Source organism: Poecilia latipinna, unplaced genomic scaffold (genome assembly GCF_001443285.1).
Source record: "Poecilia latipinna isolate Pla-1442-1.1 unplaced genomic scaffold, P_latipinna-1.0 Scaffold213, whole genome shotgun sequence".
NCBI lineage: Eukaryota > Metazoa > Chordata > Actinopteri > Cyprinodontiformes > Poeciliidae > Poecilia > Poecilia latipinna.
In genome coordinates this window covers 130,639-156,312 of record NW_015112829.1, presented here as the reverse complement: position 1 = coordinate 156,312, position 25,674 = coordinate 130,639, and the positions used below count along the sequence as shown (strand labels likewise).

Genomic DNA, 25,674 nt, shown 5'->3' with positions numbered 1-25,674 from the left:
CAAATGTAAGTATGTTTGAGATTTACTAAAATATTTTCTTTTTCACTAGGGAAGTCTTTTTTTTCTTTGCTTAAGGCCTCACATCCTTCCAGAGCAGCAAACTGCACTAAACTCCAGCTTTGACATAAAGCTTCTATAATCCATTATTCAACTGCATTTATTTATCAACACATAGCTACCACTTTCCCTTTTAAATTCCATGGTGTACATTTATACATATAATGTAGATTTTCATTTTGGCTTCATCTTTGCTCAAAACAGAATGTGGAATCTGTTTGCTTTGGCTTACTTGACATTTGACTTAAATCATTTTTCCTTAAATCACTTTTGGATCAGACCATTTTACTTGTTCATAACTTGCAAAACACTGGAATAACAAAAAGCGTACCTTGTTTGCATCATAATTATATTTCCTCACGCCGAATGATGTTTGAAATGAGCAGTTTACCTCTTACACCACTAGAGGGCTTTCAATGTATTTTCAACTGTAGGGATATGAAAATATATATTTTCATTTTCTCTTCCAGCTCCCGCAGCAGGAGACGCTGAAGTTTATTTGTATTTGTATATTTAAACAACAAGGCAGTTCAAAGTGATTTACATCATAAAAATATCATACAGTCACTAATTATGAAGCAAACAATAAACATCACATTTTTATTGCTTAAGGCCTCACATCCTTCATCAAAATTATCATCAAATGCCATCATCAAAGGAAATATAAATCAAATATGTTGATCAATGATCCACTTACTGCTAATCATCGATAGTTACAAACAGGTGAGATTTTAGCCTTGAATTAAAGGAACTCTCTGTTTTCTGGAAGTTTGTACCAGCTTTAAGTTCTTTCCTGTATCAAGGTCAAACAGAACCAGTATGATCCATTTTAGTTCTGATCACCTGACTCTGAGATCAGCTGACAATTGGTACTAAAATCACAATCCGTGTTTTTTTTTTTTTTGTTTTTGTTTTTTTAGATTCTTGAGTTCATTTGTACATCTGTACTTCAAATCTAACAGGAAAGAAAATTTAACTGGGTAAAATGTAAATTATTTAATATGTAATTTGAAACCTTAATATATCTTTTTGTCTGTTCCTGGGGACAAATGAAGTGCACTTTCAAAGTTCTTTTGGGACGTGGGGGGGGGGAGGGTTAATTACCATGAAAACTGCAATATATGCATTGATCAGTATAAAACAAGAAAGAAAGAAAAAACAGGGTGTGATTTGGTACAACTCTATTCTGTTTTTGAAGATCAATAAAAAATGTCAAAAAATAAAAATCAGCTAAAATCTCTGGTTCAAATTTATACAATAATATTCGCTGAATTACGCCACCAATAACTTTCTTAGACATATGGTGGGGAACTCTGCAAGTTTTTACATCCTCAACATCAATTTCTTCATTTTGCACATCTTTTTCCCCAGGTTTTTCGCAAATAACAGAAGATTCTAAATCTGATCGCTTACTGCTTACTTGGGTCTGTTGTTCATAAATTTGTCTTTGCCAAAGCGGGAAGAAGTCCCGTAATAGATGGCCATTTAATAAAAGTGACATGCCTGTGAAGCAGAGAGAAATGGTGAAGGCTTGTGAGAAATGTCTGCTTTCATAGCTGCCGGGTCCATTCCAGAGCAGAGGAAGAATCGGAACATCGGCGGTGAGTGATTAGAATAACAACGGCGCGCGGACACCGAGCGTAGATCTCCGCCGTGGAACGCACGTGACCATCGACACCATTTTTCAGGCTCCTGGTCAGCAGGACGTTTGATCTACTTCTATTTCGTCCCCGTGAATGGCCGAGTGTGTGCGTATGTACTCACTCACTCCCCCGCGTGAGGTTGTGTGGGGAGTAGGGAGGCGAAGGAGGGAATCTCTTGTATTAATGGTCGCGGTTAACCTGGAGGGGTCAAACCCATTGGAGCTGTTGATGGATCTGGTCTGCAGGAGCTCTCACTCTTTCCCTTTCTCTTACACACACACACACGTGCATATGCACACACTGCAGACCTGGCTGCACAATCACCAGTCGGACTGCGATGATCCAGGCCGGGCAGAGATAAAGAATGATCCAGAGGAGCAGGGAGCAGGAACGAAGAGGGCGGGGGAGAAGACGTGATGCATGGAGGAGAAGATCAGACCGGACCTTAAAGTTCCAGCTGTTTGTCAGAGATTGAAGAGATCTCAAGAAGTGAGAAAGCTGGAGTGTCTCCCTCTCTGAGGTAACAGTTAGAAAAAAATGTAGCACATATCATGGTATTTTAGTGGCAACCAGGTGATTCCCAAAGACCGTCCCAAAGATTGCACAGGAAATAATATTAAATGCTACATTTAAAAATAATAATATCACCTCCGCTGGTATAGGGTTCATACCTTCACGCCTGATCAGATCAGAGTATTTTCAACATTTTCTGAGTATTTATAACTTATGCTTTGGTGAACAAATGCTTTCCTAAACTGAAAAAGAAAAAGTATTTAGTGTAGGCATAAATAAGTTGGTGATATAATGGGGCACTAATTAAAATCTCGCAGAGAGCACCAAAGTGGCCGGCCCTGTGATCAACTGACCATGATGGACCTGGACTCTATCATTATTATTGTTGTTGTTGTTATTTCTTACCTATAGTGCCAAATCAATGTATTCACGTCTCTTGAACCTTTTACACACGATAATATGCAGCAGCCATAAACTTCAACATATTTCTTTGGTGCTGCTTGAGTCATCATGCATAAATGGGAAAAGTGTAACCAATAAAACATGGACATCCACCTGAATGGACTGGCTGAACATGGAGAGCATTATTTAGGTCTGGTCTTTATGAAAGAATAGCAGTGAAAAAAGTCATTGTTGAAAGGAAGCGACAAAGTTTGCTACAAGGAACATTTGCCTGTACACCACCCCTGAACACACCGTCTCCACTTTAAGAGTGATGGCAGCATCATGCTGTGGGTAAATTGATTGGAGTTGAAGATGGATAGAGAAAAAATCCAGGAAGGCTGCCAGAAAACACGGGATTCAGCTTCCTCATATGACCAGAGCGACACTGGGTCGGTTGAAATCCAAGTATGGTCATGTGTTAGAATGGCCCAGTCAAAGTCCAGGCCTAAATTCAATTGAGAATTCTGCCCATCCGTTGTCTAAGTTTGCGCTGACATTTTCTGTTTGCAGATATACAAAGCTTGTAAAGAAGCATCCAAAGAATCACAACTTCAAAGCAGCATAATGCGGTTTTACAAAGAAAAGGCTTAAGGAATTATCACAGATGCATGCCACACATTTCAGATTTGTATAAAGAAAAAGACTATGGACCTTTTCATTTGGCCTTCTGATTATTGTCACAGTTATTACTTTGTGTTGGTCTGCCATTAAAATACCCTGAAGTTTATGGTTACAATGTGACAAAAAGTGAAAATATTCAAGGGGCGTGAATACTTTTCTGCATGGCACTTTGTTTTACACAGTGCTGTACATTGTCCAAATAAAATAAAAAGTCATCAGATTTTTTTATTTTAGAACTGTAAAACTCAGAACTCACTGCATGCATGAGTGAGTTGAAAAGGACAAAGTGTAATAGAAAGATCAATCACTTATAAAGGCGTCTTGACGTTTATAACCCTTTCATAGATTAAATTAAGCTATCCACCAAACTATAATTTTCTCCAAGCCAACTATTTTAATGGCGAAGCTAAATTCATGATGTCCACTGAAAAATCCTCACATTTCTGTTGTGGGTCTGTGTTGACCAGAAAAGGGGAGAACCCGCTCTGCCCCGGTTCCACCGGAACGTCCCCATCAAAGCCTGAGTGTTGTGATGCATGCAGATGGAGCGCCTGGTGTTGCGGGTTAAAATGGCAGCAAGCAGGAAGAACCTAAGGAAACAAGGTCGTCTCCAATCCGAGGCATCTGATCCGAGTTACGGCACTAATTGAATCAAGCCTGCCGCTTCCACGGACAGGGTTTCCCTCATAGAGCTTTCCTCTAACTGAGACAAAAGCATGACGTCAGAGAAGACAGGCGAGGAGATGTGCTCTCAGTTACAGGGCAACGTGATCAATTGCAGAACTCGAACAGCAGTTTCATCAGACTGACTGTTTAAATGCTTCAATTTCCAATATATTCAGTCTTTTCTATGTTGCCGCACGCTGCTGGGCAGTGAGAGTCTGTGGAGTTTCACTGCGCACTTTTACAAAACTTCAAAAATATTACAAAAAGTATTGACAAAACTACCTATTAATAAACTGTTTTGATATTAATAGATATCTGCCCCTGGGTTCCATGAGTACTCCTTTAAATTAATTAATACTGAACACATTTTCAAGTTGAAAACTCCTTTGATTTGATTGATAAAATGGTTTATTTTAATAAGTTATTTTGAAATTTATGTTTATTTGTCCAAATGCCCCCAGGCCTTGAGTTTGACACATGGTATAAGGTTTTAAAACATTTTATTAATAATAATAATAATAATTATTATTATTATTATTATTATTATTATTATTATTATTATTATTAACAAAGCAAACACCTTTTCTGACCTGATCACATAATTGAAGGCTATGTGGTTTTGGTCGTTACTTGGTTTTGTATCTGGATTATTTTGTGTTGCTGATTCTTGTCGTTAATGTTGTTCCGTACATGGTTAACCTGCTTTGTTGAGATTGTGCCCGGTTCTTTGCGTGCTAGTTTGGATTCTCATTCCCATGTTAGTTTTTAGATTTTATTTCAATTTGACCCTTTTTCATCCTCACTAATCAAAACTTCTGACTGATGCCATCATTCCATCATTTCAAAATGAAATGAGTTATGAAAACATGTCAGCTGTTTTTATTTGATTTGTTTGATTGCAACTGTGGCTAACTCTTCTTTGATTATTTCTTAATGTAGTATTTTCCCCCCATTATAAAATATATATCACCTGCATGTAATCTGTAATATCAATCAACCCTTGAGCCTGTTTAGTCCAGAAAAATGCAAATGTTTTTTTTAAGCCCTCTTGTTATTTAGTCTTTTCTGTCCATTTTTGTGGTTTAATTTTGGCTTGTGGAAATTTGTATCCTTTAAAACAAACAAAAAAAAAGAACAGTTCCCACATGAAGTGACATTCATTTATTACACCTCCACAAACATATTAAAACACAAATACAGTTCCAGAACCTGCCTGCGTGGCCTGCACTGCGCCATGCAGACCAAAGGCAGACGATAGGGATTCAGAGCTTTGCTACAAAGCACACAGACACGTTAGTACGAACAGTCGGTTCGCTTCGCTCCCAGTCTGGACCTCAGAGTCAAACAGGAACTCAAAGGAAAGCTCTGGAAAGTTTCGGAAAGTTTTTCAGTCCGGGTCCAAAAAGCAATCGAATGCTCACAAATTCTTTAAAGAGCCTTTGGGATTTTGTTTCTTTCTCTTTTTTACTGCTTCCTGTCGTCCTTCTTTACGTGTCGGTCGTGAGGAAGTGACTCCATGACCTCGACGGAGGAAGATTTCACAGCGGCTCTCACCTCTGCAGATCACGAGAGGGCAAGAAATGTTTGTTCTGACCGAGAACTCAAACACGCACAGAACATTAACACGGGAATCGTTGAAAAAGAAAAAAAAAATATCCATGCCTGTTGAGCTTTTTCACATTTTCGCCCCCACAAAAACGTCAACAAACTTCGATGTTTTCCACTGAGGATTTTATGTGATAGACCAACACAGTGGTGATGTGTCCGTAGTCTGTCTCCACATTTTTCCCAAATGAAACAATCGGAAAGGTGTGTGTTTGTGTTCTGCCCCTTTAACTAGATAACCCTAAATAAAATCCACTGCACACAATGTTTAGAAGACCTGAAATAATGAAAGAAAGTGGGAACAAAACCTGCAGATGCAGTGACATCAGAGGATGATGTGGTAAAATGAAACAAAAACTCACAACATGCCAAATCACTTTTTAAAGTTTTAGATCTACAATGAATATTATATTATGACACACAAACTGTTAAAAAAGAATTATAGATATTTATCTAATTATTGGACCTGTCTTAATATTTTTAAAGTCTTGAAGAAAACTTAACTTTCAAAGAAAAGTTCTCCTCACACCACAGGATGCCTCATAAAAAGCCTAGACTCTTTTATATGGTTTAATAAAATGTGGAATTAATAATTATATGAAAACCCTAACCACAATAACAGATATGAAAATAGCATCAGGTAAGATAGTAGTGTTCTAACTTTTTGGCCAAATTTGTCACCTTGAAATTACAAAAATAATTTCTTGTGACCTTTTTTTTTTTTATTGCACTGCAGGTCTGATTGATTCCTTCACCCAAATCTACAGTAAAACTTGCTGGATGTTTATGGTTAGATTTACTGCAAAATAGAGATGAACACATAAACTTTAAATAATAATAATAATAATAATCAATTTTATTTATAATATATAAAAACTGTTGTGTTGTTTTTTTTTTTGCTGAAGTGTGAACATTCAGTGACCCAATGTCACGTCTGCCTCTGCTTTCTCGACCCTCCATTCTACTAAACGTTCCTGCTGAACAGATAAACATCCCAAAGATTTTCTTTAAAAAGTCATTATCCCTCCACTTTAGCCAATGCATGACTTGGTGTTGAACTATCACATGGAAATCCGGTAAAATGCATCCGATGGAAGAAAATGTGAAAAAGATCAAGGCTGTGTATGTATGGACTCTTTAAAGGGGAAGTATTATGTGTTTTCGAGGAACATAGTCACATTTTATAGCACAATCAAGTAACTATCTTGCCTTCAGTTGTCATAAATTGCTATATTTATCAAATATGACTTGAAATTTGACATTATATTTTAATGCCTTGAAAGTGAGCTTCTGTCTCTTTAAAAACTCCTGCTCTTTCTGAAACTCCACCTTCAGGAAGTCATCACAACATGGCTCCTCTATTAACCCCTTAAACAATGTTTCTACCAGCATTGCACTGAGAGGAAACTTGTATAATGAGCTCAGTAGATGCTCAGTTCCACCAGGTGTTTACTAATTGCTGCTGGCTAGTCTGAAGGAGCTGACTGGGGGAGAGAGCTGCCCTGTGAGGCAGAAGCTCGGAAAACTGCGGCTCAGAGGAGGAGCTTCGTCTATAAGGCGTTGCTAGGTCCACCCAGTCATTCTGCACAGGTCAATAGTTCCTACGGTGACTAAAGGATTCCTCAAACACACATAAAAGAATCAAAGCAACACTCCAGGTATGTCATTATAACATGAAGTAAAGCTCAAAAAAGTCAGTGTTGCATAATACTGCCCCTTTAAACTGTCCTTCTGTCGTCTGCTAACAACTTTCCTCGTTCCCATTTCCTCTTTAGTCAAACTTGAGCTGAAGTTTCTCCCGAAGCCATATGGACCCATGAGTTAAGGCATATTTTCCACGTTCTTCGGGAAGCTGGAAACTCCAGAAACAGTCCGTACCCTGCCTCTGCAGGCGTTCTGGTTTCAGAACCTCCGGCGGGTTCACATGGCCCAGGAGATGTTGGCCGCATGCTCCTTGGCCTTCATGCGCAGCACGGCGATGCTGGACGAGCGCCTCTCGAACTCCGGCTTGGCCTCGAAGGCTGGGTGGCCGTTGGTGGCCGGCGTGAGGAGGGAGTCGGCGCCGAAGAAGTTGTTGAGGGAGACATGTCCGAACTGGTTCTGCTGGCCGGCGAAGCCCACGTAGCCATGGTCGGCGGCGGTGGAGGCGGCAGCGGCGCGGGGGTTGTGGGAGTAGGAGGTGACGCACGGAGGGGACCCTCGAGGCAGCATGCAGGAGGACACCACGGAGCCGCCGGGGGCCGCGCTCGGCCACAGGTTGTTGGGGATCTGATGGGAACATTTTCACATTAAATCCACTCAATGCTGATCTTTTTTCTAAGGACAACAAAACAAAAAATGCTAAATTGGAGAAATTACAGCTTTTCAAACACTTAAAGTTTAAAAAACACAAAACTATATTTTTAGTTTATTTTAATCTGAGATCTTTACATATAAAAATCCACACTGCAATAAAAACATGTTCAGTGATAAAGTTTGAGACTTTTGGTGTTAAAGAAGAACTAGGGGAGCACTGATAAGTTGGAGCCGATCTTCCTACCTTAGCAAAAGACGAAAAATGAAGGACTGTCCTCGGCTGCTCTGCATTGGCAGATGTCAGACATGACCGCCCCCCAGGTCTGTCTGCACTTTTGCAATTACCAAAAGTCACTCACTGTTACCAACTCAGCAGTTTTCTTGCTATATTTAGCAACATTTCAGACAAAAAAAATTTGGTATTGGTTAGAATCAGAATCAGCAGGTCAGGCTTTTTAAAGATCAGCGATCAGCCAAAAAACTGTGTGAACCTCTTAGAAAAACCAAGAGCAATTCATTAAGAAAAACGGTGATATCTGGTCATTTGGTCCAAGTTCGATGTTGACATTCCTTCTTTATTTCACATCTCCTAATACAAACAGGAAAATCTGAAAAGTTTTAAAATGCTATTCATTTATTTACATTTTCCACTTAATATGTGGAATTTACCACAAAAATGCTGTTTAAGTGGAAAGTTGTAGTCTTTTTTTATTTTATTTTATTTTTTTGAGTGCCAACATTTACTTATTTTGTAGGAATATGACAAGAAGTAAAATGACTGAATCCTTGTATTTTCACAAAAATGTGAAAATATGTTTTAAATCTGGTCTCTACAGGCCAGGATGATGAAATCTCTGAAGATGAGATCTTGAAAAGTTCCACAGTTATTAACAGATGTGTTAAAAGCCTTAAACTCATATATTGTAGCAGCAGCTCAATCTTACATTATTACAAAATATTTATTTGAGAACATTTATTAAGAAAGGGAACAAAAATCTATGTTCAGCATGACTTTTTTTTTTTTTTTATAAAATCTCAGATTTCTTTAACTCCTATAAGATAAAAGAAACTGCAGCATTTTAAACCCATCCCTAACAGAAGTTGATCAGTGTTGAGGAGTTTTAATAAGTAATCAGTGACAGCCTAAAGTATTAATATAAAATACAACGCTGAGGGTGAAGTAATCTACCATGTTTTAAAACGGGAAATTCAGAAGAATATGCTATTTAGTTAAGGGACATGCTTCTTTATCTGCAGAAAGATGGGAAGCTAAGAGAAATTAGCCTCACATAGAAAGCTGAAAAAAAAGGAGTTAAAACATTAACGGATATAAACACAGCTGTATGTTTGATTCTGCTACTGCAATAACATCTGAAATTAGTATTCTAATTTTTTGTTTATGCATATTTTCACCACGTGTACTAATAAATGTGGAGCATGCGGTAATTAAAAATACAAGTTATCACGTTCCAGAAGGTTACATCTGGGCAAACCGCCGTCCAACAGAGATAAAAACCAGACTTTAACTGAGCATTCTGTACTGTCTGATAAATGGGAACAACTGGAATGTGTGTGATTGAATTGAAATGATTTCCTTTTATTGTAAAGCACCTTGAGACGGCATTTGTTGTGAATTGACGCTATAGACATAAACTGAATTGAATTAAAAGACAACGTTGATTTTTACTGTCAGACCAGCTCACATTTGGACGCAGGTCCAGGTTTAAGAAGCCTAACAAATACAAAAATTCATTATAAATATAAGAGTATAAATTTGAAGTATAAAAAAGGTATCAGCTGAAGAGTGAAATATGAAAACAGACCTAGATAAAGACTTCTACCGATGCCTAAATAAGGTGGAAGGCGGTTGGTGTTGATCAGATGAGCAAACCGAGCTCATTGCAACGACTTTTAGCCTGGACCAATGGAGTAACAGTTTGGTGAACGAAATCTACCTGCATGACTTCCTCCAATGTCCAGATCATTGACCAGAAAAGCTGAACAGGAAGTGAAATACCTTCCATTTCTGGGTTTAAAGGTGTTAAAGGGGAAAAAGCCATAAGACGAACTCAACTGGAGATCTAAGGTTACAGAAAAGTTAAGCGTTCAGTGAGCATTTCTAAGTTTAGCACAGAGGACAAAGAAGACATTTAGCGAGATCTCAGGCAGGATCTCTGACTCGAGGCAGCTTCGACGTACCTATTCGATGTTACTCTGCCCGATCCGATGAGATGACGGCCGAAATAAGACGACACAATCATGCATTTGTTCCTGGTTATATTGAGTCTAAATCAGGTCTTTTAAATACATAAACTTTCTTACGCCGAAAACGAAAATGGATGTAAAGAAACACCTAATCTGAAGGTTGTTTACTGCACCTTTTGCCCAAGTGTGGCTTTCAGAAAACGGAGGCAAAGAACATGAGCTAACCACTGTTTGAGACAGAGTGAAAGTCCACTTTGACAGTGAGACTAACTTGTTTCTGCAGGAACAATATGTGGTCACACCAGAGGAATAATCCTGGGTAGTTAAAAGTCTTCTAAAGAGGCCAGTTGAAAACATGTGTCACATTTGGTGAAAAACAGCACCAACAGAAAACCGGTCTAACGTCTAAAAGCTACAAGAACTCAGGATGGGTTTTAAAAGCAGATCCATAATTGGCTTCAGCTGTGCTGGTATGTAAGGAAGCCCTTCAGGAACATTTGGGAAGAAAATGTGAGGCAGCCCAGACAGATTTTTGAAAGAAACGCTTCTTCTTTTCCAGTTTCATTTCAGAGCATCTTCATTTTAAAAACCCGTAACATGGAGCTTCTATTTCTTTCTTAGAAAAAAAAAGAGAGAGAGAGAAAAAAGCTCCACAACACTTGGAACTCTTTTTGGAGACTCTATGTCAGTTTGTGAGAGGGGAACGCCTAACCAAAGGACAGACTGACATCCCGCGTCTCCTCTCACCTCATCTTGTACCTGACCTTTGCTCAAACTGAAAGATTAATGGTCGGCCGACATGAAATCTGATATGAGGGCCATTCATTCTGACGTGACACCTCGCGGGGGCTCTAATCAGCGTTCCGGGGCTCTTATCTGAAGATGGCTTTCACTGGAAGTGATTCATGGCAAACGAGCCGTTGACGCAAGTTGCTGTGCATTTTTGTCAAAAGTGAGTGAACCAAAGAAAGATCAGAGGCCAAGTTGGAGGATTACACACAAAATAGGTCCAGGAAAGAAAAAATGAGTTTTGGAGATAAATACACTTTAATCATTTTTTTATTATTATTACTTTGATTAAGCATATTAGTTTGTACATTCAATGTTCACTAAAACATTAAATATGAGTTTTGTTCACCACATCTCTCATTAGAATTTAATGTTGTTTTTTGGGGGGGCTCAGAGAAGCATCATGTTCCTGTCTGACAGAGAACATGAAGAATGATTCATATGAGTCCTATTAGGAATTAATATATCGAGCTCATACAAGGTAAGAACTGTCATTCATTTTGCAGTAGAGAAAATTCAAATTAGCTGCAGCGAATTTTACTTTGGCTGTAAGCTGAGTTTTATTAAACCCTTATTCAGACTTAGCTACATATGCCACCTTGTTAGTTTTCTTCCATTTACTTGTATGATTTAATCCAAGCAAGTTGTTATTTTTTATTATTATTTTTTGTATGTGTAGACAAAATAACTGGGTACAATTCAACTAATTTTGTTGAGAAGGTGGGTTCAAATCGCTTAAATATATTTTATGTGGTATACTGATATAATTTCGGCTCGGAAATAAAGACTAAAATATATCCCGAAAGATGTCTCCAAATGTCTTAAATTGTAAATGTTGGTTTTATCAGAGCAGCCGACGGCATTTCTTTCACTTCCAGTCCGAAACATAAGATTAACAAAAAAATAAAAAATTAAAAAATAAAAACTGATTTTTGAACTTAAATATAGTAGAAACTCGCCTGTGTGTAGCTGTCGGACCGAGGTAGCACTGATAGATCGTAGGTGGCTGCGAAGTGACTCTTGGCCTGTTGGATCTGACCGTAGCGCTCCCTTTTCCTCCACTTCGCCCTTCTGTTCTGGAACCAAACCTAGCAGAAACAAATAGGGAAAAACTAAACATAACGCAGTTTAAATCCAGAAACTAAACACTTTTGGTTAGGAAAATCTTTGACTTAAAGTTAACTGACAAATTTGATGTTTATGTTTGCTTCTTTGTTTTTAAAATTAGCGTATCTTGAAATTTTTCTTAAAACTAACAAAAAACTAAAGGTAAGCTAGGTTGTACCGTACCTGTACCCTGGCCTCCGTTAGCTCCGTCCTCATGGCCAGCTGCTCCCGCACATAAACATCTGGGTAGTGGGTTTTCTGGAACACCTTCTCCAGTTCCTCCAGCTGCGCGCTGGTGAAGGTGGTCCGGTGTCTCCTCTTCTTGCTGCTGGACACGTTGCTGTCGCACTTGTCCCCCACGTCTTCCAGCTCGGTCTTTTCCGGGCCGCTCGTGACCGGAGACGCCCGCAGGGAGCAGCAGCTGTCGATGGACCTCGCGAGATCCGAGCGCAGAGAATCCTCGTCCGTTTTCGGCACGCCGTAACTGGCTGATAGGAGACAAAATTATTATATTATATTATATTATATTATATTATATTATATTATATTATATTATATTATATTATATTAACAAAACATAAAACTGAAAAATAAATAAATCTCTCTAATGTGCACACTGATGCGCACCACGCCGTTCACAGGAACGCAAAAAAAGTTCCGACTCACAGCTCTGATCTCCGCAGGGCGATGAGCGGTGCTCGGCGCCCTGCAGTCCGAAGGCCTGCGTGCACTTCGGGGATGGCTTGTTGAAGTAATGCGCGCTGTCCAGGCTCTCCATGACTTGGTCCATGTAGTACTCGCTGGCCTTCATCGCCTGGCTTTTCAAGGCGAACTTATCCTCTATGTACTCCATAATAATTCCAATAAAGTGCTCCCTCTAATTAAATGTCAGCATCTATAAATATAAATATATAAAAAAAAGTGTGTGGGGAGGGGAAATAAACGCAAACAGAAAAGTGGAGAGGTGTCCTGTAATGCAATAAAGCGCCAATGGAGTTTTAATTTGCTGTGCAGCGAAGCCCCGACGTCTAATAGACCCGAAGAGCAGCTATGAGTTCCTTAAAGGTCCCGACGCAGCCCTCCTCCTCCTGAATACACTGACAAAACAAACGGTTAGAGTTTTGTCAATAAATTTACCCAAGCAATTTGTAAACATTTTTTTGGACATACTTTACTCAATATTTCTGTTGATAAACTAAAGCAGTTTAAGAATAATTTAATTGGTTAATAAAAAAAATATGTAGTTAATTAATTAAATTAGGTAAATTGTAACTAATCTTTCAAAAAAAATTGCTAATCTATTGCTAAGTTAATGCTGGATTTTGATCTTACATTCTTGTTTCAACCCTGACATTTTATAAGTCACAAGTCTTGATTTTATGATTTCATTAGTTAGTATTCACTCAGATTCAGCATAAACATATCATGATAAACATATCAAGATGGACAGTCTTCAGTCAGAGGCTTTTCACGGTACCACTGTATCACAGACTGATACAGGAGATCCTTCACCGCCATCTGCTACAACAAATCAATCGAGGAACTTGGATCATGTGAGTTACACCATTTAATTTCCCCGCTTGGATTTAAAAACAATCTTTTAAGAATTGAATAAAAATATTGCTATCGAGACTGACTCGTATACCTCGACTAGCATGGACTTTTTTCACTTTTAGATAAATTGAAATGGTCATTTCAGTTTATATCAAAATATCACCATTACTATTGTCCTTTGGACTGCGCACATGACAAACCAATAAGGTCTTCAGTTAAATGCTGACTAAAAACATTTAAAAATTAAACAATTCAGTTTTAGAACTCGGATATTAATAATCAATATGCCTGATTACGATTTAAAGTTGTGACGACTAAAACTCACCAACCTCCAGAGTGTCTTTTTTTACAGTGCGTGAAAGCAGCGCACAACTCCTCCTATACGGCCCGAATCCAAAGCAAACAGCAGTTCGATGTGACCCGCTCCGAGGAAGCAATCAAAAGTGACTTTAATTTACAACATGTTTAGACAGCCGAAATGAGGCAATAATTTATCCAAAGCTGCAGGTTGCGCTAGAAAATGAGGCTCAGTCGGGACCCGTCAGCCGCCCAGGAGCCCGCTGATCGCTGCGGTTAATCCGTTTCACGTCGGAGGAGGATGGAAACCCAAACGAAATGAAGCGGACAGGAAAATGTTCTGATTAATATGAAGACGTATGGGACACGAGCCTGTGTGTAGGCGCTGCTTCATCCTTGTCAGAGATCTGACTCGTCCAGCCTTGCAGTTAATGATTAAAATAGGTGTAAATATTGAGGGCGGGGTGGAGGGGAGATTACATTAGAAAATGGAATAAATCGAACGTTTAGATAAAGCGCGTGCTTGAGTGCTTTTTGTGATTGCTTACTTGAGGAATGTTGACGATTAAAGTCAATTATTTGTCAGATGAGCTCTTATATATTTTAGGGGACGGGGGGGTTGTTGTTTCTTTCTAGCTGCTCTTGCCCTGAACTTTAAAGAGTCACTTTTTAGGGGGGAGTGACAATATAATCAAATCTTTTTAAATGAAACTGATTTAATGTAAATTTATCTGTATTCTGTTTTATTTTCATTGAAGCAAAGGTCGCAGTTTTTGCAGTGAATTCCGCCTCAGACACATTAGATCTCATGTTGTCGTGTGTCGTTGCTTCCGCTTTTTAAAGTAGGTTTTGACAGTTTTATGTTTAAATGCTTCTATTTAATTTAAAAATAAAGTTTATTTCCTCTTTGTTTTTTTAATTATAATTTTGGAAATTATTTTAGCCAACTTCGTTCATACTGAACAAAGTTAATTTGCTATTAATTTCTATTGACAAAATATTAGCCAGCAGAAACGAACTGGTGTATCAATGTATTGGTTGAAAAACATATTTACAGCGTGTTGCCTTGTAAGCATTTTGTGCTCAGTGAAAAGGAAAAAGCTGAATCAATTTTTTTTTACATTTTTTAAATAATTGGTGACAATGGTTAATAACATTTTATTCAGAAGAATGCCTTACAACTGCGACTTTTAATTCAAATTTTGTTTCTGAAGCTTGAACACATTCGCTACTTTTTTCTGCTTTATATACAAATCTATTTTTTTCTTTTACTTAAATGACTGCAATAATAATCACTGACTTGCTGAATTATGATAAGTCTTTTTCTTTTTTTTAAGCACCAATTTTAATCTGTGGGAAGACCTTTAGGAGCAAATTACTGTACACGGCGTCAAATTCAGGTTCTGCCTGAAATTCAACAGTTCCATAAGCGACAGGTTGAATTAAAGAGCAAACATCCTCCTTCTTCATGCGGGAAAGTTGGATTCCGCCGAATCCCCTGCAGGAGCAGCACACACTCCGGGCTCTGCGGGGAGTTTCTCCGAAACGGCATGAAGAGTCCGTCTAAAATTCTCTTCTTATTGGAGGAATTATGTTACCGTCGGCACCACAGTGCATCTCCCGGCTCCACGTCTCCGCCCTGCGAAGCCCAGCGGGCGCAGCTTCGGTTCGCTGTGGGGTCAGTGGCAGTTACCTGGGGGCCGCTCGGTGCCACAGCACAAGATTTCAAAACAAATACGAGGCGCTCTTAAGTAGCGGGAGGGATCTGTCACAACGGCCTTCTAAGGTGACCCCGCGCTCTCGCCCATGCTGAGGAGAAAATGTGAAAAGTTCATTGTGGTTAGCTATAGATAGGCCTTATGTCTGAAGAGGCCAGCCACAATAGAGAATAAGTCTGTGGTTGACTTTGGTCCAACAGGTTTATCAGTTGGACTAATTCTCTAAGTTCTGCAGGCGGTAAGTAAGTTTAGTGAAAAAAAATAATATTAAAATAAAAACACTAACGTTTCCACTTACCATAAAAGTGCGTAAAGTGAAATTACCAAAAATAAATTTGCTTAATGGAAACACACCAACTTAAAACACACACGTATTTTTCGAGAAAAGTTTTTCGGCAGTTTCAAAATAGATGTATAGTTCGGAAAACTGCGATGGAAACACTATTTTCTCATACCAGTCACGTGACCAACAACCAGACGTTACGGCTGGAGTAAACGACGAAGAAGACGACAGGAAGTAGCTGAAGCTCCTGAATGAAACAAATATCTCTCTCCATATATGTAATTGTTTTACATTCAGTTGCTGCCATGATTTTAATGACTTATCCAGTTAAAAAGCTGATTCAGGTGTAATATTAATTTAATTTCTTTTTTTATAGGCAATACCGCAATTGCGAAATAGTGCTTTTTTGAAGTTAGCAGAATATAAAGATTTGCGCACATTTGTAATAGAAACGCAGCAACTTACTGAGTCCTGCAGCGCTCAGCATCAAACTCCAGATAATGAATGATCAGTGCTGTCAGTTCTAATGTGATCCAACACAGTTCAGCCTGACCGAACCCCGCGTGCCGACAGAGAGAGAGGGAGAGCGCGCGAGCATGACATCACTGCGCCCTAAGCCGCTCTTAAACTCTGATTTAATCTTCTGAAATGTATTCAAACGTCGGCTCGCCACAAAAACACAAAAATCAAACCAGAGTTTGTTTTGCCCCTAAAGCCCAAACTGCGTAGAGTTTACAAATGCTGCTTGAGAGACGGCAGGAACATTTGACTCCGGGAGAAGGAGTTTCAAAAAAAAAAAAAAAGAAAAAAAAAGTGAAAGCAGCACTTTGGCGCTTTGAACGCTCTTTTTGTTTTGTTTGTTTGCCGTTTTTCCAGGAATCGAGCGATGCTTGATGCCAACTATCATCATCTCTCGTCCCCGTCGCTCTCGTGCCATCTGGGTTGGTGTGAACACACAGCACGGGCCACAGAAAACCGACTCAACCCTGGACGAAGGACAACCTTAATGCTTTGGAATTTATATATATATATATATATATATATATATATCCATCCATTTTCTTTACACCCTTGTCCCTTAGTGGGGTCGGGAGGGTTGCTGGTGCCTATCTCCAGCTAACATTCCGGGCGAGAGGCAGGGTACACCCTGGACAGGTCGCCAGTCTTTTTTTATCTAATTCAAAAATATTTTGCTTTATCTCATGTTAATGTTGCTCTAACTCTTCAAAGAGTTACAGTAGATGCTGATGGCGGTAGGCAGGAAAGTTCTCCTGCAGCAGTCTGTACTGCAGCGAATCCTGAAAGGCATCTGACTCTGATTTTCTGACCCATTAAGAAAATCATTCCTGCCACACTGGTTGGCATCACAATATTTCAATCAAATACTGAAGCTTTTTTTTTTTTTTACAAAGATCCTAAATTCTAACATGTTATTAGTAAACCATGGCCTTTTGTTTCTCTGGGTTTGTCCATAAATTGACTCAGAAACCAAATTTTCTTAGCCAGTGTTCAAAATAGAAAAGTCAAGGAAACAACATTTAGGTAAGGCAGGTATGTGCCGAGCCTCAGAAGAAGAAAAGGCTAAAAGAAAATGCTAATTGTTTAATCTTGCTCATATCAATAGTCATGATTCAAAAGCCTAAAACAAATCCAATACGTAACTTTTACAAAAATACGTTGGGGTTTTTTTCCATATTTTTTTTCAGGTATGGACACCTACAGCGGGGCGGCGTGTGCTTACAACGAGGATTCCAAACACCAATACACACCAGGGTTACCAGGGTTATTCATTTTAGTTTAGTTTTAAGTTGTTGTTGACTTTACGTTGGTCTAATTCAGTTGGTTTTAATTGGTTTTTAGAGTGTGTTTGCTAGTTTTATTAGTTAAAACTGTCACGAGTGAAAAGATCAAACTCCTCCAACTCCTCCTTGAGCTGCTACTGCCTGAAGAAATGCACCGCTCCCGACCAAAAACAACCAATCAGAGCCGGGAGGCGGGACTTAGCGATGTCAATCAGTGCTGCTCAATGTGTTAATGAAGTATAGACAGGCAATAAATATAAAATTAAACTAATGAAATTCAAGTAGGATTTTGTTATAGTGTGAGATGATGGTAATATAATGATAATATAATGATAATTGGAAAATGTATTTATTGTTCATTCATCCTGACCCCGAGGAGCCAATAAACGTGCAGGCTGATATAAATCTCTTCACTCTAAAACTTTGTACAACAGTGATCTGTTGAGTTTGTTTTAATTTCATGGACAGGTGGACATTTCTGGCAGTAAGTACTTTACATGCTAAAAAATATTAAAACAATTATATAAAATAAAAACTTAATGTCTTCTTCTGAGACTTATAGTAAGACAGGTTCATATTTAGTTTTTTTATTTCTTGTATTAATTTGAAAAACTTCTGATGTCATGAACCCGAAATAAGACCACTACAAGAGTAAAAATTGAAAAATATGGTACATGAAAAGGTTTTATATCTAGAACATCCCGACTATTTAAATAACAGAACATCTTAACGTCATACATAAATCTGTGTGCACACATCAGAGTTGCCCACTTATTCTCAACACAACGCACTAGAGTCTCTTATCGTTCGATAAAAGTGTGATAACTTAAAATTTCAGCATTAATTTAGCATCTGTAAGCACACAAATAAGAAGATAGGGTCAAAAGTCATTAAATTTATTTCAGGGTTATACCCAACAATCCAAGGACAGAACACAAGCTTTGATTTAAAAAAAAAAAAAACAAGATTTCCAGGAATGTTTCTGGAAACCACAAAAAAAAGAAGAATGGAATGAATTTGCAGCTGAACTTAAAGCCTCACTGAGAAGTTTTTTATACACTTTGAGGTGTAACTTTGAGTAACTTGAATGCAAAGGCTTGAGGAGCTACACTTAAAAATATTATGCACTGCAGCGGATGATGGATTCAAAATATAATTCTGGGGACAGAAGCAAACCGTAGTGTTTCTGAGCTGGTTTGGAACATAAACCGCCCTCTTCTTTCACCGATCTGCTATATTTGATGAAAATGTATCCGGCACCAGCACAACAACCTGTAAAGACTTCAAACCCGTCGTTCCCCAGACAGAAGACAGAGCTCTTATGTTTCCAAAAACAGGACCACCACATCTCTGGCGTGTGCCGAAAATCCCCTCCAGCTCACGGCCCAAGCCCTCCCTGCAGACGCTGGAAGATAGAAGGAAAATAAGCAGACAGGCACGCATTTCCTGCCAAGGAGCCACTCCTAAGAGCTCACTGTTTGTTTTGACCTTCATTAACGTATGATTTTTTTTTTTTTTTTAGACGGCAGCTCAGGCGAGGAGCCCGAACGCCTGAGGTGAGACGCCTACAGCGGGGCGGTGTGCGCTTACACCGAGGATTCCAAACACCAAAACACACCAGGGTTACCAGAGTTATTCAGTTTAGTTTAGTTTTAAGTTGTTGTGACTTTGTGTTTGTCTAATTCAGTTGGTTTTAATTGGTTTTCAGAATGTGTTTGCTAGTTTTATTAGTTAAATGTTGTGTAGGTTAGTTTTTATTAGTTGTAGCAGTAGTTTTAGTTTTTTTATACTTTGGTTCAATTTTAGGTGCAGAATTGAATTGTATTGCGATTTCGTATACATCAATTCGGTAATGAGTACTCAGCAGAAGATACCATTTTCAAAAAAATTTTTCAAATATTGAACAATCAACTAACTGGTGTTTTCTCCCAACTTTTGCTGTCGCCATTTCGTGGACTAGCAGAAGTGGAGCACCATAATCTGCCGACAGTTCATGTAAACTGCATGTCTGGGGGAAAAAAATCATTTCCACATCAGTTTGAGCTAATAAATAGATTCGTAAACACTTAATCAAGGGATATTATATATATAATTTCAGTATGTTTCATAAATGCATGATAGGGTTTTAGTTAGCTAGTTTTTTTCCCCCATAATTACAGCTTTTATTTATTTCAGTTCACAAAAATATTCTCAGTTTGTTTTCATTATTTTTAGTTAACTTGACACACACAGGCCGATTATGACCCATCAAATTTAAAATCCACATTTATATGAAGAGTTAAAACTGTATGTAACTTTGATATAAAAAATAATTTTTTAACAGATTTTTTTTTAAATTATCATTATGTCCAGAGAGTATAAAACAAATAATCTGTAAATAAAATTAAGCTCCTCTGCCTTCACTCAGTACCAACTACAGAAATAAACCACTCAGTCCAAAACAACCAATCATAGCCAGGAGGAGGGTTTTAGCGCTGTCAATCACTCTCTTGCTCTCTGCTTTGCACCTCAACAAAGCCTGCAAAAAATGCTAAAGCTATTTAGCATTGCCACTGATGATGGCTTTACTGTAACGGTAAATTGTTTTTCCACCATTAGCACATTTAGCAGCAGGTACAGAAGCTTGACTGGCAGCGCTAAAATCCGCCTCCTGGTTCTGATTGGTTGTTTTTGAACGTGAGCACTGCATTTTTTCAGACTGCAGTAGTAGTTGCTCAGGGAAAAGATGGAGGAACTCAATTTTTGTTTAGATTTTGTCTCATACTATCAAGACATAACAATTTTAATAAATATAGAAAAAACTGATTTTTTGCCAAATTCACATACTGCACCTTTAAATAAAACGGAAACAGTTTTATTTGAGTTCATTCTTGTGAGACTAACGAGAAGGGGTTTTTCTCTGTTGAGGTCCATATTTATAAAACATCACAGGAACAAAATAACAATAACAGTTCAGCGTTTTGAACCCACAGGTACTGAAGGATCCTGGTTTCCATTTCCTGCCATCATCTGCATGTGAAGCGAGTAATTTCCCAGAGTTTTGTGGCTTTCCTCCACGTGTTTTGATGCGAGTTGGCTGCCGCCAAGCGAAGGCACTGATAGCTCTGGAAACGCCTCGAGATATTTGGGCTGCTTCAGGTTCCTGTCCGTCTTCATTTCTAAGAGGCCCCGTTACTTTCTGTTCGAGTTGGGGAGGGGGAAAGACTTGTACAAGAGCAAAATACGAAGGAACAGGCCATTTTCTACCAATTTATTCTTATGTCTATTGACATCAACTGTAATCTTAACATCTGTCAATCTTTAAGAGGAATTCATACATTTAAAAGCTTTAGAAAAAAATGAAGTAAAGAGATATTTTCAGGCGTTTACTTAGGCAGTCTGTCCCTCTTCTTGCCTCCGCCCCAGCCGCCGCTCAGCTGGACGGGGTTGTCCCGGAAAGAGATGCGCTCCTTTTTTACCACAGGGGATGTGACTCGTCTGGGGGGTAGAGCGTCTTTACCTGGGGAAAAGTGGAAAAGGAATATATCAACTTTTAAGATAAAAAATTACCAGGATTTAGGCCAGTGGTGTCTAAACATTTTGGCATGGGGGTCAAAAACAGCGACGGGACATTCACGGATGATCCGATTCTTTTCAACGGCTCTTTAACCTGAACGACTGGACTTGAGTCTTTCTTTCAAACACTTTGTCAACGTAAAGCTATGCTATGAGTAAAATTTCTTGTTCATAGAAAAATTTACATTTTTTAAAAAGGAATCATTTGTAGGGCTCTTTGAAGTGAACGGATAATGAAGATTCAGTTCCCTTCAAAGAGCCATAAGTCCCATCACTACCCAAAAACGTCAAGTTGAAACTACTTAGGGCCTCAACTTATAATTTTTGTGTTTTTCCTTCCTAATTATAGAAAAAAAAATCATTTTTTTTATTTTACCTGCTAAACAAACAGCAATGTAAACAGAACATTTTAAGAAAAGAAGCAAAGAAATAAGATTTCTGCAGACAAGCGATGTTCAAATCATTAGATAGAAAACAAAAGAGAGGAGGGGAGGTTGTGCAAGTTTGTCAAGCAAAACAGCAAACCATGGCCTACATTTTTCATTTTTTTCTAGACTTTTCTTTGGTATGTTTTAAGCAGCAAAAACTGTAAGTAGTTAACTCTTCCTTTGTTTTGCTAAGTGTATTAAATGACTAAAAATGCACTTTCTGAAAAGTCCCTGGATGTTTTTTGGTCCCTGATACTAAAAGTAAAAATCTGGACTACTTTGTGTTCCCCCTTACATTTTACATTGTAATTATATTGTTTCTGAACAGCCTGGCATCTGTAAAATTTCACCTCAACATTAAGTGAAAGAACAAGTTATTTTTTAACTGTGACCACGGACCGCCAGAAATTATTCGGAGGGCTGCAAATGGTCCCCGGGCCTCACTTTGGACAACCCAGGTTTATGTGATAAATCAAATGACATATTTGGTACTGAACTTTTTTTTTTTTGAACAAACGATATTTGAGTCTTTTTGCAAATTATAAATAATTTTCCCATGTGGTCTATCCCAAATAATTCTAAAACTGAATTAATAACAAAATAAAAATTCACTATAACTGACAGAATTTGACACCAAAGTGTGCGGCGGGTAAGATCCGGTGTTTTTCTACCCGGCACTGCAGAAGCAGGGTAAAGCTGCGTCAGAGGCCGTTCCGTCTCAGCACAGGATCAGCACAAAGCTTTTCATACACACAGAACAAAGGCTGAGTTTTTACAGCATATGATGCGTTCCACGTGTAGAGCTCAGACCCCGGGTCCCCACAGCTTCCCCACACAGGGAGACAAACATTTAAGGGTGGGGAGGAGTTGGGGGTGTTGGGGTCATATTTAGGTGGAGGGGGGGCATTGTGAGCATTGATCCAACTCCAAAACAGAAAAGTAAAGTATGAAGTATCTATGCTCACAAGTCGAACCCAAAAAAATCTCTTTAGGTTTGCTTTGTGTTTGTGTCAATTTGGCGTTGTTTGAAATAGTTTAAAGGGACAGAACCACGTTGTTCTGAGCTGAAACCTGGCAACAGTCAGGCGGGCTGAGAGTGGTTTATTAAAGACCGTCATTGTGTTAGGCAATGTCCAATCATGTGTTTTCAATGACTTTAAAAACAAAACAAATCCTCCACTAGGTGTTGGAGTGAGCTCAGAGTTGGTGGGTCTGGTTGCTCAGCGGATCGCCTGCCGCTGCCAAACACTCGTAAAGTCCAGCTGACACCGTCCCACCTGAACGTACGCTGGTCAAACAGCACTAAGCGATTCATTCAAACCCACCGCTGCCTCAGAGCGACCCCTACTGTACGCCTGAATAGAAAAATTAGCTTCTGAATTAAAAATGGCTCCTGAATCAAATCTTGATCCTAAAACTGGGAATCGAAAGACAATGACAGAATCACATCTCTACTGCTAACTGAGCCCATTTCATACCCTGCTCAGTTTATGAAGTAAGTAATTGTTTTTTTTTTTTATTTTATTTAGAAAGGCTATTGCCTTAAACACACATTCATATTTCAATTTGCCTTGGGCAGCTTCGGTAAGTGGCGTCTTCGTCGGTTCAGACAAAGAGAGCTTCTTCTTTCTCCAGTGGGGAGCAGCGTCTGTGTCTGCTGAGCAGCCGCTGCATCTCGTGGACATGATTCTGAAACCATCAGCCCAATTCAATTTGGCTTCGTTAGAGGAGAGGACAGGGCTCTCCTTCACTTGAATTCCTGGGCTTGTTTAAAGCGGTCATCTGCTGTCAGTCTGTCAGTAGCATCTTTGTCACTCCAACTCCTGAGTCCCTCACTTGTCCTGACATAAGGGCCAGTCATTCTTCACTGAAAGGACAGGTTTTTATAGTTGTTTTTTTGCCTCCGTCTGTGTCTGTCCACTTCCTCTCAGGACAGATTTCACGGCACCTTGTCCCCGGCCCGACCCTGTACCCCCTGCCTCCCCATCAATATCACCACATACATGCAAAAAAGCAAGTTTGAACGTAGCTGCACTAAACCTGCCTTTATAACACTCGATTAGCGCTCAATTAAAAGGTAATAACACATTCTTTTTCAAATAAAAAGTTTGTTTTGTTGTCACTTTTGAAGGAACACAAACCTGAATGTTACTGCTTACAATTCATATAAACAGATGATACCTGTTTATTTTTTAAATTAACAATGTGTCTTAAGCTTCTACATAAGCCCAAGTTTCAAAACAAAAGCTCAGTAAATGGTGTGGAGATTTAAATTCATTCATACAAAATCCACAGTGACTGAGAAAATGATAATCTTATGAATATTAACTTGGCCAATCATCAATATCTTACATTGTTTAAAATCTTAATGACGTGAATTGTAAAAATAAATGTTTAAAGTGTGTCCAGTTTATCAAATCATTTCTGAATTTGATCGGCTTTGATTAGTTAAAAAACTGAATACTTTTTTAAATTAATGTGGTTAAAATACTGACCTGCACAAGTCACGTTGCTTCTGTTCACTTTGCCGAGCGGAGCGGTCAAACCGCTACTGGAGCAGAGTCTTATCGCTTTGGGTTGAGCTCCAGATGCCTGCAAACACCATAAAGAATCACTAACTAACAAAGTCTGGGTCCGTTTCTGACTTAAGAAACCTAAAGAACTTGTGCTGATAACAATTTACGGTCAACCATGCAGGATCCAGGAGACAGGATGCCACAATACTCACCGCGACCTGGACTGTACCTCTGCTCAGGATGGATGGTTTTATCTCTGGTAAAAATTGTCCCCTGGGGATAAAAATAACAAAAGTTTATTTTATTCGTCTAAATTTGAAGCTCAAGAGAACTCACTCTGAAGAGTTCTCTTCAGTTCCAGCGACAGCAGAAACAAAATCCATATGAAGACGGGCAGGAAGGTGGTAGCTCTGCTTCCAGCCTTGATTTTCACAGTTCCACTTGTTTAAAACTTTTAGTTCTGAATGTAGTTAAGGGCGAGTTTAGGCAAGGAGAGTCTTACTTGTCGTCAGTTCTTGAATTGTGAAGGCCAACACAAACGCCTTCAATATGGGAATATTGATCGTAGAAGAAATGGGGCTCTTCTCCATGTCGTATTTACTAGCTGCATTTCCATTAACTATAAAATTGTGAAAATTGAAATCACAAAAATAAATTTCTTTAATGGGAACACGCCAATTAAAAAAAAAAAACTCACATTTTCCAAAAAAAAACGTTGCGCTAGGATGAAGTGAACTTTTGACCGAATCAAAATAAATGTGTTTTGCAAAGCTGCGATGGAAGCACTTTTTTCTCATCACACGATGACGTTACTACTGGCAGAAACAACAAAGGAGGTAACAGGAAGTAGTAGGAGGATGATGATTTTGGGGTTTTTTTTGGACAGTGTGCAGCTGGATCCACCCGAACTCTGACTCACAGCATCACACAGTTCATAAAAAGTTGTGTCATTCCATCATGTTGAATCCACAGCTCTTCTGTAAAATCACTGACTACAATTTCCCCAAAACGCCCCGTATGTAAGGCTGATAGATGATGAGTGCTAGTACCATGGCTGAAATACGAATATATTCATGTTACATCCATCGCTTCCATGATTTTTAATGACTTATGGCGTGAACAAACTTATTCATGTGTGATTTTAATTTCAGTTCTTATTTAATGGAAACACTACTATTGTGAAATTGTGTTTTTCGACACCTGAAGAATATAGACGAAGGTTTATACACGTTTGTAATGGAAACACAGCTAATAAGATCAACATACATAAAGACATACAACACAAATCTCACATTGGATTATTAGGTTTAAGAGTAAGTGTGGCAAAAGGGATTTTATAAAAACAAAAAAAAAATTTTTTTTCTTTTGTGAGATTATATTGCTACGATAAAAGATGAATTTATTTGAAGGCTTTAAGGAACACATTCAGCAGCAACATGAAGCCCCTCACCTCTCTGACTGCCGCTCACGCAGAGTGACCTGCGTCTTCAGCTGTTGCTCATCTTGTTGCCGCCTCATCTGCTCCTGTCGCTCTGCTCTCCGAAGACCCACCTGGGCCTCGCCGACTGCACCCAAC

General features: G+C 38.8%; 2 protein-coding genes across 4 annotated transcripts in view; both read right to left on the bottom strand.

Moving 5' to 3' along the window:
- Positions 1–7,029: 7,029 nt before the first annotated feature.
- On the bottom strand, positions 7,030–13,126 carry alx1 (ALX homeobox 1). Its single transcript, XM_015031631.1, has 4 exons — positions 12,612–13,126; positions 12,129–12,433; positions 11,798–11,926; positions 7,030–7,817 (listed from the first exon to the last, which is right to left on the bottom strand). The coding sequence occupies exons 1-4, from the start codon at positions 12,796–12,798 to the stop codon at positions 7,470–7,472; spliced, it is 969 nt and encodes a 322-aa protein (XP_014887117.1). The 5' UTR covers positions 12,799–13,126; the 3' UTR covers positions 7,030–7,469.
- A 7,275-nt stretch (positions 13,127–20,401) lies between these two features.
- The window catches only part of lrriq1 (leucine-rich repeats and IQ motif containing 1), a 37,606-nt gene continuing 32,333 nt past the window's right edge, over positions 20,402–25,674 (bottom strand). For 2 of the 3 annotated variants that reach the window (XM_015031627.1, XM_015031629.1), the window contains exons 21-25: positions 25,549–25,663; positions 24,311–24,371; positions 24,078–24,174; positions 20,969–21,098; positions 20,402–20,777 (exon numbers count right to left, since the gene is read on the bottom strand). In XM_015031627.1, the coding sequence (XP_014887113.1) occupies positions 20,771–20,777; positions 20,969–21,098; positions 24,078–24,174; positions 24,311–24,371; positions 25,549–25,663 (410 nt within the window). In that variant the 3' untranslated portion in view covers positions 20,402–20,770. Of the gene's footprint in view, positions 20,778–20,834; positions 21,099–24,077; positions 24,175–24,310; positions 24,372–25,548; positions 25,664–25,674 lie in introns of those variants that run through there. The other variant, XM_015031628.1, reaches the window with a different exon arrangement.

Coding starts and splice junctions, on each gene's coding strand:
- alx1 (XM_015031631.1), bottom strand. CDS start 12,798: ATGGAGTACATAGAGGATAAGTTCGCCTTGAAAAGCCAGGCGATGAAG. Junction 12,434..12,611: donor GCCCTGCGGAGATCAGAGCT/GTGAGTCGGAAC, acceptor GTCTCCTATCAG/CCAGTTACGGCGTGCCGAAA. Junction 11,927..12,128: donor TAACGGAGGCCAGGGTACAG/GTACGGTACAAC, acceptor TGTTTCTGCTAG/GTTTGGTTCCAGAACAGAAG.